Source organism: Branchiostoma belcheri, unplaced genomic scaffold (assembly GCF_001625305.1).
Source record: "Branchiostoma belcheri isolate BF01 breed outbred unplaced genomic scaffold, Haploidv18h27 scaffold31, whole genome shotgun sequence".
NCBI lineage: Eukaryota > Metazoa > Chordata > Leptocardii > Amphioxiformes > Branchiostomatidae > Branchiostoma > Branchiostoma belcheri.
Genome location: NW_017803921.1, coordinates 897,844 through 910,728, shown reverse-complemented (window position 1 = coordinate 910,728; position 12,885 = coordinate 897,844). Strand labels below are relative to the sequence as shown.

The window sequence follows — 12,885 nt, the reverse complement described above, 5'->3', positions numbered from 1 at the left end:
TTATCTTATCGCATTTGAAATGAGGCAGAACTTGATTTTAAAATAATTGATATAACTCTATAGTATCTTTATGATACTAAAAGTTTGAGCATTTGTTATCAATATGTGTAATATGTACTCTACATGTTTTAATAGTGAAATATTGCCAAGGTGTTTTTACCTCGTTTTATTGTATTTCTGGTGAACAAGTATTCTTTGTAACAAATACAATAACATTCAATTATTTATGTGTACATGTTTATCTATGCCTACCCATGTAAAATTTCCTTTTCAATCTTCTCCCTATGAGCATATGTTTTTAATTTGAGACAAATATGAAAATTAAAGGTTTAGTACATGTGGTTATTAAGTTTTTGCTGTCAAAAATTCAATTTGTCTGGCTTGTAACTGAGAAATGAGACTCCCTCTTGAAGTTTGTTACAGTAACACTTCTATTTAAGAGTAAAAAGGCAGCATTGCACAATTCCAAATACCTCTTATTATTAGACTAGTGCATTATGTCAGACAGTATTTGCTGTGTAATGCCTAAATGAAACTGTGTCAAATCATTTGAAAAGTGTACCATATATATAGCTTTAGCTTTTTTATTCTTACTATTATTGATAAGTATTTAATCATGTACAAATACATGTAGGACATAAAAGTCAGGTAAGGCAAGTGTTGAAACATTTCTTTGTTGAAAGTACTATATAATATTTATATAAAAATTTTGGCAATCATCTTAAATCATGCCACTTTTTTTCTTTATGATGCTGACTGAAGTTATAGGATTCAAGAGGTGTTCTACTTTTAATAAAAAAGTGGGCATTTCTTACAATATATGTTGATACATGTATTTATTCAAAGATTTTGTTTCAAAAAGCTGAGGACAATATGCACAACATTTACTACGATTAGGACCTTTTCATGTGTGAAATATATAGATAATGTTATGTAAATACATTATATGAACAAGTCCAAGTGCAATATGTCATTTTTGGTTACTGTTGTTGCAAGTTGTTTTATATTCTGAGCGGTTATTGTTCACATACATGTAAGCAAGGCATAGAAAAAATGTATCAAGACTTCATGATGTTGCACTCGTACTTACCAATCATTAAACAGAGCTTCTCCTTTGCTCAAGATGATAGAATATTCTGGACTGTCTTGTTGTTTTTACAAAAAGGTTGTTGGACTACTTGCTACTACAACAAAAAGTGTCTGACTTCTGTCACAATGCTCGGAATTCCTGGGCGTCTACTGACTTCCTGGTTTGTGACTTTCTGCTCCCAGTGCATCTTTAGGATCCTTTTTTTTTTGCCTTCTGAGGCATCTGCCTTCAAAGCCCCTGAGGTGGCTCTCAATCTTCTTGTTTGACATTAGCCACGGTCCCTTAAAATTGCACAATGACCGAAAGAGCTGAAAATTGCTATTAACTATAGAGACAAATTATCTTAGATTTTAAGCTCATCGTACCTGCAACAGATTTGGTATTACTGCGATGTCGTGCTCTTCTTATGCTCTTTTAAACACTTCATGGTGCAGAATTTGAAGTCCTGGTATTCAAACGGAACTTTGCCAAACAGGGTTTCACCACAGGCCCAGCACCGACTGGAGAGAGAACAGAAATTTTATCATTAACAAACACTGCTTACTTCAGAAGGATGCCACTTATTAATGTGGTATACATTTATGTGTATGTGTACAATGTATGCCTGTTATAGGAAAAACAGCTCTCTACTACAGCTCTCTCTACTCTCTACCCAAAGTCTGTCTGTGTGTATGTGTGTGTGTGTGCATGTGTATGAGTTTGTAAGACATGTACATGTATGTACAAATTTGTCCAATGGGTGTTCATGTGTGTGCATTTGCATGTATAAGTCCATGTGCATATGTGCATGTGCGTGTGTCTGTGTACATGTCTATGTACCATATGTGTATACATATGGTTTGTGTCTGTATCTATGTACCATGTGTACGTGTGTGTTTGCATGTATGTGTGTGTGACCATGGTATGCCTGTCTTTATGTGTGTGTACCATATATCTGTGTGTGTATGTATGCATGTGAGTTTGCATGTGTGTAAACTCACTTGGCATTACTTAGCCCTGTTGTATCCTGCCCCTGCTGTGCTAGTCTTCTCTCTGCTGCCAGCGCTCTCTGTGGTAACAGTAAAATGTAACAATTTCTATGGATATTGTAAAAACGTAATAGCTTGTGTAGCCGCAAATAAGTTAAACAACAAAACAAAAAGTTTGTCTTCAAAGTTTGTTTCTTTGTTTTATTAAGGTCTCCATTAATGCTTCACATATAGAGTAGGCTTTTCTTCTGAGAGTTCAACAGAAAATTTTCTCAGTCTTAGAGACAACACAATTCCCTTTGTTGTGCAAATCAATGATTACTAATCGAAGGCTTGAAAAAATTAGACTGGTGTGTGTGCATTGAGGGATGTCCTTTCAACTTGGGAGGTACCAACTACAGGCTACATGGGGGTGGTCATCACTACATCTAAGAGAAGGAAAATAATACAGATGCAAAACCTATCACCAGACTGATTATACAAACTACCTTTTCTCTATCGCTAAGAGAAGCGAATCGGATCTTTTCTGCCTCTTCCTTTTCTCTCTTCATCCTTTCTTCCCTCTCTTCTTGGTCTCTTTTCTTTTTTGCAATCTTCTGTGCTTTCCTTTTTTCAGCCTGCTTGGCAGCCCTGGTCTCTTCCATCTCAGCTGTCAGGGGTGCTGGGATCTATTGTGTAAAAAATTATATATTTAGCTCACTGATTCTCTCTTCCCTAATTTTTACTTAAAGATTTGAAGTTTGAAAAGTTACCTGTGCCTTGACATAGTCGTATCTGCCGGGGTTTTCTCCCATGAACCTCCTAAACTCATTCCGTACCTCCTTACTGCTGCACACCACGTAGGGCGGTCGGCCCTTCTTGTCCCTGGAATAAACAAATAAACTTTACTGTACAACAATTGTTTGTCACTGGAAAAAAAAAATTATTGCAAAACATGGTACAAGGTACAATGTATGGCACCTACCTATTATCTTTTCTACCTCACAAAAGACTGTAGTATAGGATGAGAATTGCTTTTACAATCATTTGGAAGCTCTAGTCTATAGGCAAATTTCATCAGTGTTCTGAGTGGTCTCTTTGGACAGTTTGGCTCCTATTGCTATACAACAGCAAACATACTAATAGACTAATTTAGTCCTTACAAAAGATTGTAGTATGGGATGAGAATGTGCTTTTACAATCATAGTTGGTTCTAGTGTTTAGTTCAGATTTTAACAGTCCCCTGGGTGGTCTTCTTTGGCAGTATTGTCTGTGAAAAAATTACACACAAATACAAAATACAGACTCACTTGACAGATGGGTCAGCCCCAGCAGCCATAAGCAGGTTGATGACCGCCTTACTGCCTGCCCGGGCCGCTACATGCAGCAGGGTAGATCCATGGTCATCTAAAGTCTCCACTAACGTGTCTGAGGTGATCACACACACAGCACCAGGGGCAGGCAGTGTCGTACCATCTTCTGTTTCAGTGTTAATACCTGTAGCAGAACTGCTCGTAGCTTTGTCTTGGCTTGTTTCCTCTGAGGTAGATTTTTCTGGCAAAGACTGCATGTTGTCTTGGTCGAGTGAGGAGTCTAGGGTTGTTATATTTGCACAATCACCCAGAAATTGTTGTTCTGACATGGTAGACGTAAGATCGGCACCCTTGTTGGCATCATTGGAGACGATTAGATGTCTAAGAAGTTTCTGAAGATTTTCAGCATCTCCAGCCTTACAGCAGGTGAAGAGAGCGTTCCTGACTTGTCTCTCTGCCAACTCTGAGAGAAAAGATAGTGATAAAGTATTTAGGACACAAGTATACTGGAAGTGTATGTGGTACTAAAATATAAAAGAAAAAGGAAACTTTCTTCACCTTTCTCTAATCTCTTTATCTCCTTTTCCATTTCAGCTGTTTCAATGTCAGGTGTTTCTGCCTTCTTCCTTGCATCACCCTCCCCCATTGCGGTGTCTTTGGTACGATCTGTGACCTTTTTTGCCCCTTTGTCCTCCTTGTCCACCTTCTTCTTCCTGTTCCTTGGCCTGCGTTTCTTGGTTCCTCCTGTCTCCTTAAGGGTGGCTACTGTGTCTATGACTTCTAAGGAACTTTTGAGAATCAAGGCATCTTGGTTGTCATCACTGGAGCTCCCAAGACACTCTGAAAAACAAAAAATGCTTCTTTATTACAGTAGCTGCCCTTCCACTTACCAATCCTATCACTTTGGGCAAATTGACTACTACACTGCTTCATAATATTACTTTATGATATTACTTCATAGTCATACTATACTATAACTACCATAACTATACCTATCTATGAGGTATAAGCCAAGATGCCAAGTGTCAGTGTGATCCAATTATCTCAACAGCCAATCAGCAAGAGGAATCACCACCTGCAAATTCGCCAACCGGAATGCTGTATAGCTATTGGCTCTTATCCCTATGTGTGTAAACAGCTGTGTGTTGCGTTTGTAATTGTAATTGTATTTTGTAACCAGACCCAACAATTCAGCCGAATGCATCTCGGCTGCCAGAGGGTCCTGGGATTTATATGTTAAACAACAATAAACCAGTCTATTGAAAACTTTTGAAAGAAGCTGCCAAACCTGGATCAGGCTGCTTGGGTCCTCTGTTCTTGTCCCGACCGCAGTCTTCATCCTCCATCGCCTCCGCCTGCTGACCTCCGACCTTCTTGTTTTTCCCACTCTTTGGTCTTCTCGTCTGTTTCCCCTCAGGTTCAGAACCTGCGTCGTTTGTTTCAGCCTTTTTCCTGGCGTTTTGCAGGCGTTTTGGTGACTCTCGGCCGGGGTTGTTTCTAGGGATGGTACGTGATGGGGACTTGTGGGGGAGATCTCTCACTTTGCAATCAGCACCTATAGAAAAAAAGATGTCTTCACTAAGTAAGTGAAGACATCCAGTGTCTGTCTTTCCACTCTATGCTTAATACTATTTTTCCACTCATGATGGGCAAAAATTTTGCCCAATCCATCATCTTTGACAGCCAAAAATTGGTGTGTAGATAGATAAGAAAGAAATGTCATTACACAAAGCTTAGTCTACCCCTCAAAATGCAGAAATAGCATTTAACAGGGAGATGACAGAAAAAAATTCAGGCTGGCTAGAACACTGAGTCTAGGCTCTATGATAGGCTGCTGATCTAAACCAACCGTAGCACTCGATTGTAGCCAACTCTTCATGGACTCTTGTGACCTCCTTCAAGGTCGGCCGTCTGGTCGCGAAGGGCACCGTAACGACCTTGGAATCATTCCTGTCCAGTGGAGCATCCTTCCCACCGAAGAAGGTGGCTTTGTTGTAGCTGGGAGCTCGCACAAAGATCTTATGGGACGACTTCAAGTGGTCTGACCAGGAGACTAGCAGTTGTCGTATGTCCTAAGCAGAGTAAAAAAAAAATCTTATATTCCAAACCAGAAAATTAATAATTAACAATACCTATCATGTTTGACTACTTTCAGGAACTGTTGTAGTTCATTGTCACTGTTTTTGAGCCACATGGTGGAACAAGTCATCAAGGCAAACTAATCTCTGAATTGAATTGAAGGTAAAACTTACCTCATTTAAAGCTGCTTCGTTGTACCTCCTTAAGTTAGCCCCTGCTGACCTGAAAATATAAACAACTGCCTTTAGAGTTTGTCACTTAGGGTCTTGCGAGGATTGATTACATGTACTTCATTTCTCTAATAGTTACTTGGTAAGTAGTTAGTTAACAGTTATCTCTGGTCCTTACTTGGGGTGGCTGCTGCCCTGTTTGGAGTCGCGGAGCCCCTGAGCTGTCCCACGTTTGGCCCGGACTGTGTACCTGTGGAACGTCTTGTGCACGACAAGCTCTGATCTGTGAACAAAAACAAGCAGCAAATGTCCATGTTCAACTTCAAGGTTCAAATTATACCATCAAGTCACTGAACACAGAAAAGATAAACCAAGAACTGATACACTACAGATTTTGGAGTGACAGAAGGGTGGTGCATATCTTACTGTTTAAAGACTGCTCCAGCAAAGTGGCCCCCTGCTATCATCAGTATGGTCCAGTTGGCAAGAGTGGGTAGGGTTGTTGCTATGGAAACCAGGTCATCTTCACTGTCTGGAGCATCCTGTGCACATGCAACAATATACAAGATTGGCTCTGTTCTGCAACTTGCTACATAATGTATTCCAACACCCCAATGTGTCTACAGTACCTGATACCATGGTGACAGTCCAGATCATTGATCTTTTTTTGTTTGGGGAATTGAGAGAAGAAGAAGATAACATGTTTTCCTTCTGCAAAGGTAACCATAAAAACAAACCCTCTGTGCGGTACCTTTTTGCCATGGAGCAGACATCGATACACAGAGAAGATTTCTCCTGTGCAGTTCTTGAAGAACACTTTTGCCGACCGCCTTCCTTTCCCGTCCTTAGTGTCTGTAGTTTCTTCAGGGTCAGCAGACGTGTTGGCTTTACCCTGACTTGGAGACGCTGTACGTTGAGCTTCTGTTGCCTTCTCAGAGTCTTCCTCTTCAGTGTCAGATCCTGAGATACTGGATACATCACCTGAAGAAATGCCAGTAAGAATTGAAGCAGTGTTTTACCAGAAAAGTCAGTTGACTGGAACATAAATTAAATTCACACAAAATGATATCATATTCATTTATATATTTTTTAGTTCCTTAATCATTTACTTATTGTACCACAGTGGGCAGAAAAAATTAGTTTGGGCCCCCTTTAACAGCTATACGTATAACATTAACAGTTGCATCTTTTTTGGCATCATCATAACTGACCAGAAATTGTTTCAAATTTCTCCTCGGAGACAGGCTCAGCTCCCATGATCCTCTGCTTCAGGTTGAACCGATGCCAGTCCAACTTGTAGTGTAGGACCTGTATTAAAATCAGTCATCATTAAAATTAAACAACAAGTGGAGAACAACTTGTTATGCTTACATTAGTACCACTGTGCATTAGTACATTACAAGCCAATGGAAAATGAACAAGAACAACAATGGAACATATACAAAATACATTTATCACTGTAGTGACTAGTAATGATGGTTGACATCAACTATAATAATTCTGCCATGTTAAGAAATGATGACACAGGAGAGAGATCTTCTATTCTAATGCAACATTAGTAAATACCTGAAATATAATTCATGAACACTTCAGATATCCATGAGGTTTTCAAGGCCTAGATACCACAAAAAGTACAGAGAACTTTAATAGGACAGTGTCTGAGGTTACATCTCACCGCACCTGTTCCTCACGAGAAGAAAACACCACGTCGCAGAAGGAACACATCCGGCGGTCCGACACCTGGTGGACTTTCGGCAGCAGGGCTCCGGATCCTTCTTCTAGATCTCCGGATCCGGATTTCTCCGGGACGATGTCGGGTAGTATTGTCCCTGGCCCATCGTCCTCAATGGCTGAACGCGCGAGTTTGACACCATCAAATAACGTCTTACACACCAACTCATCGAACAGGGACACGATCTTCACAGGTGAAGATGCCATCGAGATTTACCTCTTTCACCTGGTTAGATAATTCAAAATCTAGAGAGGGAGGGGGGCGAAACGCTACCAAATGGCAGCGGATTTTGCACAGCAAGAAATAAGATCGCGCGAATAACTCACGGTATACAAACCCTGGGTATCAAAGTAAGTACATGGTTACTCCAAGTTTCGTAACCTGAGCTTAAGTACACAAAATTTTGAGGATTTCGACGCAAGACGTCAAAATTGTGCATTGGTGTCCGCCATGTTTTTTACCCAGACCCCTTCACTTCCAAGATGGCTGCGCCCATTGGAGAAATGTGTCGAAAATGTTCCTTACAAATCGTACAAAAATACGCTTTTAAATCTTCTATGTCCTCAAACGTGTTGGTCAGAAGACTTCATAAGATACCTTACAGAAATTTTAATGTACCTAGGCACCTTCGAAAGGTTGTTTCTGTTGAGAAGTCGCAAATAAGGACATTCGCAGACGACGCCGACTCAAAAAGTCGTCTGCTAGTTCTGGGGATCGAAACCAGTTGTGACGAGACGGGAGCTGCCGTGGTGGACGACAGAGGCAGTGTTCTTGGCGAGGCGCTACATTCCCAGAAACTTGTGCACCTCAAGTATGTCCTTGTGTTAAAGTTGAAGCCTCTACCAGGCTTCGGGAGGTGGCTGGAAGGAGTAGATATAGGCCAAATACTAACGTTACATAGAGAGATAACTTGCGCTTTTGGTTTTGGTTTTCTTTTAATGCCCACGATCATGATAAAAAATTATGATCATTCTGGATTACTAATTTTCACCTGAGCGAAGTGGGGAAAGTAGACTGTAAAGTACCATTCTCAAGGGCACAATGTTGGTGACTTAGCAGGATTCGAACCCTGGACCTCTTGGTTCTGAACCGTTTGGTACGCACATTTCAGATATTCCAAGTCTTTTGGACATTCTAGAGAGGGTCTAAAAGTGTTTGTACTTTTACTATTCCTACATAACAGACATGGTGGCATTGTCCCGACTGTGGCCCAGCAGCTACACAGAGATCACATAGAGGAGGTAGTACAGGGTGCACTGGATATGGCTAGCCTCAGATTACAGGTAAGCTGCAATGGTTGAACCTCCTTGGGGGCGTGTCTGCCCATTTTTGTAAGGCGTAATCAGGCCTTTTTAGTCTTCGTAATCCGTAGGAAGCCTCCCTAAAAATCAACGTAATTTGTAATAGTACATTAGCCGCAAAGCGTAAAGTCATAATCAGCTCTCAGTCTAGGCGTGGCTCTCATCAACCACCCAAAAAGTTTAACTGAGTTTGTCTTCTACTTGCTCTAACAGTCCCTGATTGCATAACTAATGTACATGTAACGTTATAATTATTCTACACCTCCCACAGGATGTGACGGCCATTGCTGCTACAGTAAAGCCAGGCCTGGCCCTTTGTCTGCAGATAGGTGTGGAGTATGCCAAGAAACTGGTCAAACAGTCTGGGTAAGAAAACTGTTCTTTTATGGGTTCTGCTAATTAATTCTGGTTCTTATCTTAGGTTATGCTAAGTTCTTCAGTTAAAATTGAACTTAAGCTGTAGCATATGGTGAATTTTTTCTTCCATTTTTCTTCTTTAGGAAGCCGTTCATCCCAGTTCACCACATGGAGGCCCATGCCCTCACTGCCAGAATGATGGAAAAGTAAGATATGATAGCAAAAACTGTTGACAAGTGTCATCATTGAAACCCTTTTACAAAAAACAACAACTTCCATCTCATCTTTTTGATTGAACAATATAGATAATGATATATTTTAAATTGTCTTCAATACCAATTGGAATACACAATGTATATTGAATATATTTTCCCCTGCAGTATAGAGTTTCCCTTTCTGGTGTTCCTGTTGTCGGGTGGACACTGTTTACTGGCTGTTGCTAGGGGCATCGGTGACTTTCTGTTGCTAGGCAGCACCACAGATGAAGCTCCAGGTGTCGTCTTTGACCAGGTATGCTTCAGGAAAAGACTTTCACTGTTGTTGTATTCTGTTTTTTTAGCGTAACCCTAAATTAGGGTTAGCATAACAACTCTTATACTCAGTATCATCTTTCTCCAGGTTGCCAGAAAGCTGAAGTTGAAGCACCACCCTGACTGCAGTACCCTGAGCGGTGGACAGGCTATAGAGGTCCTCGCTGCACAAGGAGACAGCCAGGCTTTCAGGTTCACAGTCCCCATGGCACGCTACGCTAACTGTGACTTCTCCTTCTCCGGACACAAAAATCAGACCTACAGACTCATTGATAAAATGGAAAAGGAAGAAGGTACATGTATAGGAAAGTGTAGATAAAATGTGCGTGGATCATACTAAAAACTGTTCAGAAACCATTGCCATTTTGCTATTACCTTTTATACTTCATAGGTGGTAACAGTCAATGCAGCAAATAAAAATTTGCCTACACCTACAACCAATACAATGCACCAGTGCAAGTACTGAAGTAGACATCAGAAGTACCTGCACAGCTCCAATTTTGCCTGCACTAACCTGCATATTTCAAGCCCTGTTTCTCTATTGCAAATACTAGACTAGAGGTGGTACATGTATAAGGATGGGTACCAGGCTCTGCTTTCTTTCTCTTTTCTCAGGTATTCCTGCAGATTCAAACCAGATTCTGAGCTGTGTGAACAACATCGCTGCGAGTTTCCAGAGAACGGCCACACAACACCTCATGCAGAGACTCCACAGGGCAGTCCTTTACTGTCAACAGAGACACATCATTCCACAGCACAGCAAGGCTTTGGTAAGGCATAGGGAAAGAAATGTGGTGTTTCTGACTTCAGTCCTGAAAACAAGAGTTCCACGACCACATAGCTTCACCAAACAAATGCCTCAGTAGTTCCAGAACAAGGGGGTCAAACTTACATACTTATTCACAAGCAAAAGAGCTAATTCTACTATCCAAAATTTGTGACCCCAGCATGTTCAGATCATAAGATATCAAAAGTGTCTAATAGCAGATATTATTAATCCCAGTTTTGCTTGTTTATAGGTTTTGAGTGGAGGAGTGGCCAGTAACATGTACATCAGACAGTCCTTACAGGCAGTTGCAGACCGGTTTGGGTACCGGTTGGTCTGTCCACCACCCAGACTGTGTACAGACAATGGTGTCATGATAGCATGGTAAGAAGATCACATCCTCTCCCTCCTTCCGTGTGCTTTTCACCTGTCCTGACTTTCATGTGTACATGTACTTATGTAGTATCTAGTGGTAGTGGTATTTTAAGTATTTGTACTGTATTTTAGTGGTAATACTGACCTTGGAACTAAATAACATTAACTAAGCATTCACACTGACAACACTGTCCTAGGTACTGAACAGCATTCACACTGACAACACTATCCTTGGTACTGAACAGCATTCACACTGACAACACTGTCCTTGGTACTGAACAGCATTCTCACTACCAACACTGTCCTTGGTACTGACTAGCATTCTCACTACCAACACTGTCCTTGGTACTGGACAGATTTCACACTGACAACACTGTCCTTGGTACTGAACAGCATTCTCACTACCAAAACTGGCCTTGGTACTGAACAGCATTCACACTGACAACACTGTCCTTGGTACTGTTATCAGAATTTCGTTTCAACTGGTATTTCACATTGTTAATTGGCCACTTATATCCCCTTTTTTTTGTATAAAGGACTGGGATGGAGTGGTTAAAAGAAGGCCGGGGAATCGCTGAAGACCCAGAAGCAGTTGAGTTTCAGCCAAGGTCGGATTTTGACTTTTATCTAAAATCACTACCTGACTTGATCCATTTTTCTTTTTTTCCATCTTTTCAGATAAGAATAAGTAAATTTTTTAAATTCCCATTCCATATTCTCATAATTTTTAAAATCCCAATTATCCTGTTATTCCAGGTGTCCTCTCGGAGTTGACATGTCTACAGATGTTCTTAATGCAGGAATCAAGACAAGCCCAAAAATCAAAATACCAACATGACCTCTCAGTACCGGTATGCATCGTTCCTGTACCGATAGAAAATTTGTTTGTTTGTTTGTTTGTTTGTTCACTCTTGAAGATTTATCCTGTTTCTTGATTAACTTTGTATTACACAAGAGTGCAATGCCACCAAGTTTAACCAGAGCACATGGGACTAAACCTCTACTCTACAAACAAGTGTGGTGGTAAAATTGATACAAATCTCATGTAGCATATCATTGTCAGATGTTATAAAATATACGTACCTTATATTGTACAATAAAACTTTTTCCTTTACTATCTTATTTTTCTGGTTCTAGTTTTAAGCGGTTCTGTTACATCTGCATGTCATGCCTGCAGTCATGCAGTACCTCTGTTCCATGCTAGGGGTCTCTGCTTTGTAACTGGCCAAAAAGGCGCTTTGTAGGCAAATGATAACTTGTGCCTCACGTCTCCTACAAGTCTTGCAAAAAATATGACTTGTGCGGCAAGAGTAAGTCTGAGCGTGGGTATTTCAAACCCCGCATAATAGCTGTAGGCAGTTAATCCTGATGATGTCATGTGCATAAGTGCTTCATTAGGTCACATTCCAAGCAGAGGAGATCATCCCAGATTAGCGTGTCTAATCCCCGTCTCCCGAGACTGTCTGGGAGGGGGCTTGACTTTGTCTCTTGATAGAAGAGGGATTCTAAAGGCTCACGAAGGGGAGTTCTGTATCCCTTTCGCAATATTTCCAGATACAGTATTACAGTTACTTGATAGAGGGACATTCTGAAGGCTGAGACCCAGAGGGGAGCTTTGTTTCCTTTTTATTAATTATCTACAGAAAATACCGGGTAACTAGGTATTTAGTACCACATACATTGTTGTAATCGAATGGTACGTAGGTTTGGAGATTTTACATGTACACGTATATAAGGAATTAGGTCATACGGTAGTGCTATAAAATAGTTATTGTCAACTACCTCAACCCTTAATAAGGTAATTTTATATGCATATCAGTATACATGACACAAAGGAGTACAATATTTTGTACGTGACAAAAACCACTTGGGATGTGATGTCATAGTTTGATGGATGAGAAATCCACATTAAACTGTCGGTTGACAGAAAATAAAGCCAGGTGTGTCTGTAAAAGCCAGGTGAGTGAATACACGGATAATTGGGTTCAAATTCTGCTAGGAATGTAGGCTTTTTGTTTATATCACTGTTTTAGAAGATTATTCAAAAGCTTCCTTTTGTAGAGTGCAGCCTTTTTGGGGATAAGGATCTAAATGATCCCTAAAGGCCAACATGATTCTATCATCAAAATCATTATGCAAAATGATGGCAAAATTTAACAATTTTTTCCGGTTTGTCAGAATGCAATGACTTAAATGGCAATCATCATATACATATAATCCATATA

At 40.5% G+C, this 12,885-nt stretch overlaps 2 protein-coding genes across 2 annotated transcripts; one reads left to right on the top strand and one right to left on the bottom strand.

Moving 5' to 3' along the window:
• Positions 1-286: 286 nt before the first annotated feature.
• LOC109474642 (ankyrin repeat and zinc finger domain-containing protein 1-like) lies at positions 287-7,810 on the bottom strand. The gene is made up of 14 exons (XM_019774990.1): positions 7,280-7,810; positions 6,811-6,907; positions 6,351-6,580; positions 6,026-6,141; positions 5,778-5,882; positions 5,603-5,651; positions 5,200-5,422; positions 4,639-4,905; positions 3,909-4,190; positions 3,348-3,813; positions 2,811-2,922; positions 2,547-2,726; positions 2,071-2,138; positions 287-1,590 (listed from the first exon to the last, which is right to left on the bottom strand). The coding sequence occupies exons 1-14, from the start codon at positions 7,535-7,537 to the stop codon at positions 1,473-1,475; spliced, it is 2,571 nt and encodes an 856-aa protein (XP_019630549.1). The 5' UTR covers positions 7,538-7,810; the 3' UTR covers positions 287-1,472.
• A 3-nt stretch (positions 7,811-7,813) lies between these two features.
• LOC109474653 (probable tRNA N6-adenosine threonylcarbamoyltransferase, mitochondrial) lies at positions 7,814-11,622 on the top strand. Its single transcript, XM_019775001.1, has 10 exons — positions 7,814-8,142; positions 8,515-8,614; positions 8,904-8,998; positions 9,133-9,195; positions 9,370-9,499; positions 9,608-9,818; positions 10,147-10,289; positions 10,539-10,669; positions 11,197-11,268; positions 11,417-11,622. The coding sequence occupies exons 1-10, from the start codon at positions 7,814-7,816 to the stop codon at positions 11,496-11,498; spliced, it is 1,356 nt and encodes a 451-aa protein (XP_019630560.1). The 3' UTR covers positions 11,499-11,622.
• Positions 11,623-12,885: the final 1,263 nt, after the last annotated feature.